At 46.2% G+C, this 4,164-nt stretch overlaps 1 protein-coding gene across 1 annotated transcript in view; it reads left to right on the top strand.

The window, feature by feature from the left end:
• Positions 1-2,236: 2,236 nt before the first annotated feature.
• The window catches only part of smyd4 (SET and MYND domain containing 4), a gene marked incomplete at both ends in the record, with an annotated part of 10,499 nt that continues 8,571 nt past the window's right edge, over positions 2,237-4,164 (top strand). The window contains 3 exons of the mRNA XM_080836162.1: positions 2,237-2,370; positions 2,732-2,876; positions 3,514-3,603. Of these exons, the coding sequence (XP_080692288.1) occupies positions 2,237-2,370; positions 2,732-2,876; positions 3,514-3,603 (369 nt within the window). The remainder of the gene's footprint in view (positions 2,371-2,731; positions 2,877-3,513; positions 3,604-4,164) is intronic.

Genomic DNA, 4,164 nt, shown 5'->3' with positions numbered 1-4,164 from the left:
ATTAAATATCATAACTAAGAAAGTGGAACGCAAAATCTTGAACGTTATTTACATCTAAAGAGTAAGCGCGTCAATCATGTGCTCAGTCAACAATCCCTCTGGGCTTTTAGTGTAGACCTAGCCCATACAGTCAGACACAACAGGTAGTGGCACAGTCAGACACAAACAAAAAGAAACAAAAACACAAACTAGGAGGGGGAGGTACAGGCAGAGCGTCTGGCACCTAAAGCCAATCGACACTCAAGACCAACAGCCCCTGTGAGTTTGGAGAGTAAATCAAGCTGGGTTTTCAGAAAGCAGATTTCCTGTGCTCTCATATCCGAACACAAGATGACTTGTGCCTCCTCTCAGCGGGGCTTTTTCTGGAGTCTAATATCCTTCATGTCAGGACAAAAAAAAACTTTTAATGAATACAAATGTTCTCTCAGAATAATAACAGCACCCACTGCTGTGATATGACAGACAGGCAAGCCACTCTCTTCTGTCACACACACACACACACACACACACACACACACACACACACACACACACTGCTGTGGTGTGACAGGCAAGCCACTCTCCTCTGCCAGTCTCCCCCCTCTGCAACTCTCCAGCTGAAGCTTACAGCAATTACCGCGGCGTTGCTGTACTATGAAAGGGAACAAATTGAGTTGAGCAGGAGGCAGCTCACAGGTGAGAAGTCTGGCCTGGCGTTAATGACAACTCAATTACAGAGAAATCAATTATGCACATCGCTACAGCCAGCCAGCCAAACAGCCGGTGCAGAACTTGCTGCAGGAAGGAAAATGGAACCTAATTGTCGCAAAGCTAATCACACACAGGGCCTCGGCGGAATTCAATGATGTCTCTGTGCAACTCGGTCCTCAGCGGGACTAAAGGATCACACGGTGGATGTCAGGGGTTCATTAAAGACACACTCTGTCACACAGTACACCTGTATCAACCTCCTTGCAAGTCTATTGCAGGACTGTAATCGCAAATTCAGTGATGTACTTAAAAAAAAATTGAAACCGCTGTGCACATCCAAGCCAAATTGGGGCCAGGATGTTTTGCTAAAGGATCCCACTGTGGATGCCAGGGACATTGAAGACACACTTTGAAATACAGTTCCACCCGTCGAAGTGCAAGAAAAACATTTAGGACGTTTAGGCAAGCCTGGTGGGGCAGAGCTGTGCAGTGTGTTTAGCCTCTCTCCCCAGTGCCCTTTGGGCTTTAGAGATGTGTTAGTATCCAACCCATGATCGAGGTTGCAAGTTTCAAAGAGTCCAATGCAGGACTGTGCTTGTCTAACACAGGTTTCATATAAATGTTTTGTTTGTGGCCATTGTGATATTGTGACATCAGTGTGATATCATTGTGATATAACTGGATGTAGAATATTTCTGTTTCAGTTCTTAAAGGCACCCAGTGCAACTTTATGTAAACATTCAATGAAAAATAAACATTCAATTTCTAGTCTTTTTTACACGTAGTAAGTTTCAATAACTCCATACCATTACATATCGACATTCAAGGAGCAAAGATGAGACGTCGTTGTGTGGTGAGAACTGATAGAAAATCGTAAACAACAACAATCGCCGGTTGGGAGAAGCCATTTTTCCATTGACTGGAAGCCTGCTTTATTTATTGTAGGTAATACAAAATAAAGAAAATGGCGGCGATTGTTGTTGTTATCGATTTTCTATCAGTTCTCACCACACAACGACGTCTCATCTTTGCTGCTTGAATGTCGGTATGTAATGGTATGGAGTTATTGAAACTTACTACGTGTAAAAAAGACTAGAAATTGAATGTTCATTTTTAAGCCTCGAAAGTTGCACTGGGTGCCTTTAAGAAAGGGAAGAAGAGTGCTAATGGTTGTGTTGGCCAATTTAAGTTTGCAGTCAAAATAAACTATCTAGAGCTTTTTTTTCTTTGAAGTCACACACTGACCAAGTCCTTCTGTTGATGATATGAGTGGTTGATATTTGTACACTGGATTTCAATCGAAATACTTTTAAAATAGCAGGGCTTACTACATCAGAGAATTACACCAGGGCCCGCCCTTTATTAGAAATTATCTGATTACATCAACACGTCAGTTTACGCCTATTTCCGTGTTTTGATACGTCACTGCAGTGCGACGCTGTCATATGTTTCCCGCGCACAAATCAAACGCGTGTGGTGTTCTGTAGACACAACATGCAGCTGGTCGTTTACTTGTACATAAACACGCACAAAGTAACGAGAACCCATGGATTTGCCCTGTCCAGACTGGATCAGCCATGCGGAACTGATATGGAGTCGGCTGGATCCTGAGCAAACGAACAAGTTCTCTGCTGAGTTAGACATAGACGAAATATTTGACTTCGGACAGTCACAGATCACGTTAGTACAACTTCAGCCTCAATTGTCATAGTTTCCTCTGATGTTGAGAGACATGTTATTATCTGATCACAAAATAATAGTATAGTAGTGTGAGAGTGGCTGCGAAGTGTTATAGTAGCGTAGTAGTTGGCTACCTTTCCTACGCTGCGTTGTAAATGCAGTATGCATTCCTGGAAGTGTTTAGTCTGTATAGAACACAGAATAATTGGTTTTACCTGGACTTATTCATCAGCTATCAGATAAAATCGCTGTATTTGTAGTTTGATCTCCTATATATCTTTTCGGAACTGAAATATGTCAGTTTCTCCACCCTGCTGCCCTCATTCCCCTAACCCTACCCCATCACATCCCACTTATCCAGGCCCGACGATGTCCGGGTTCTTTCCGGTATCGGTAGAAACTATCCGGTGCAGAAGTGCGCTCCGAGTGCCGCGAAGCTCCGAGAGAGGGGCAACGACCGCTTCAAGGCCAAAGACTACACCTCCGCTGCGCTGCACTACTCGCAGGTATGGCTCCTGAAAGTGAAGTGAAAGTGACTGTATGGCAGAGGTGGTGTAGACACACACACTCTGAATTCCACCTCTGCATTTGACCCATCCAGGGTAGTGACACACACAACACCCAGTGTACACACACACAGTGAAGTGAAGTTACACTAACCCGGAGCAGTGAGCTGCCTTTGGCGGCGCCCGGGGAGCGGTGATCGGGGTTAGGTGCTCCTGTCTCCCAAGCTCCGACGGCTCCCTCTGTATGTAAATATAGATGTATGGACCTCAATCACGTTTCAAAATCTCTTTGTGTGCAGTGGATGTATGTATGATTGCGTTTGATTTCCTAGTGGGAGGATGCAAGTCAAGAACTATGCTACATATGAATGCATTATGTGTGTGTGTTTTCTAAAGTGCTTTAGGTTTACTTTAAATAAAGACTCGTTTTACCTTCAAATACCTGACGTACCCCTGACACACCCCTGACGTACCCCTGTGGCACCCCTGTGGCCTGTACCTGACGTACCCCTGTGGCCTGTACCTGACGTACCCCTGACGTACCCCTGACGTACCCCTGACGTACCCCTGACGTACCCCTGACGTACCCCTGACGTACCTCTGTGGCCTGTACCTGACGTACCCCTGTGGTCTGTAGGGTGTGTGCCACGCCCCGGAGGACTCCGAGCAGCTGGCACTGTGCTATGCCAACCGATCGGCCGCCCTGTTTCAACTCGCACGCTACCAGGTGGGTACAGAGTACACCGTCTAAACTCACCAGTTGGGTACAGAGTACACCGTCTAAACTCACCCCCGCTACCAGGTGGGTACAGAGTACACCGTCTAAACTCGCCCCCTACCAGGTGGGCACAGAGTACACCGTCTAAACTCACCCCTTACCAGGTGGGCACAGAGTACACCGTCTAAACTAGACCGCTTCCAGGTGGGTACAGAGTACACTGTCTAGACTCACCCCCGCTTCCAGGTGGGCACAGAGTACACCGTCTAAACTAGACCGCTTCCAGGTGGGTACAGAGTACACTGTCTAGACTCACCCCCGCTTCCAGGTGGGCACAGAGTACACCGTCTAAACTAGACCGCTTCCAGGTGGGTACAGATTACACTGTCTAAGCAGGAAGTAAATCAGGACGTGGAGATGGAGAGCAGCAATGTGAAAGGAGACATGTCTGCTCATAACACCGTAACAATCATATCTCAAGAGAACATGTACAACTATAACACTGTAACATCATATCGTAAGAGTATGTGTGTGGTCATAACACCAGGACATGTATGACCATAACAGCGT

Source organism: Sprattus sprattus (assembly GCF_963457725.1).
Source record: "Sprattus sprattus genome assembly, chromosome: 1".
Classification (NCBI taxonomy): Eukaryota; Metazoa; Chordata; class Actinopteri; order Clupeiformes; family Clupeidae; genus Sprattus; species Sprattus sprattus.
The sequence above is the reverse complement of the archived record's forward strand: the minus strand, read 5'-3'. Positions and strand labels throughout refer to the sequence as shown.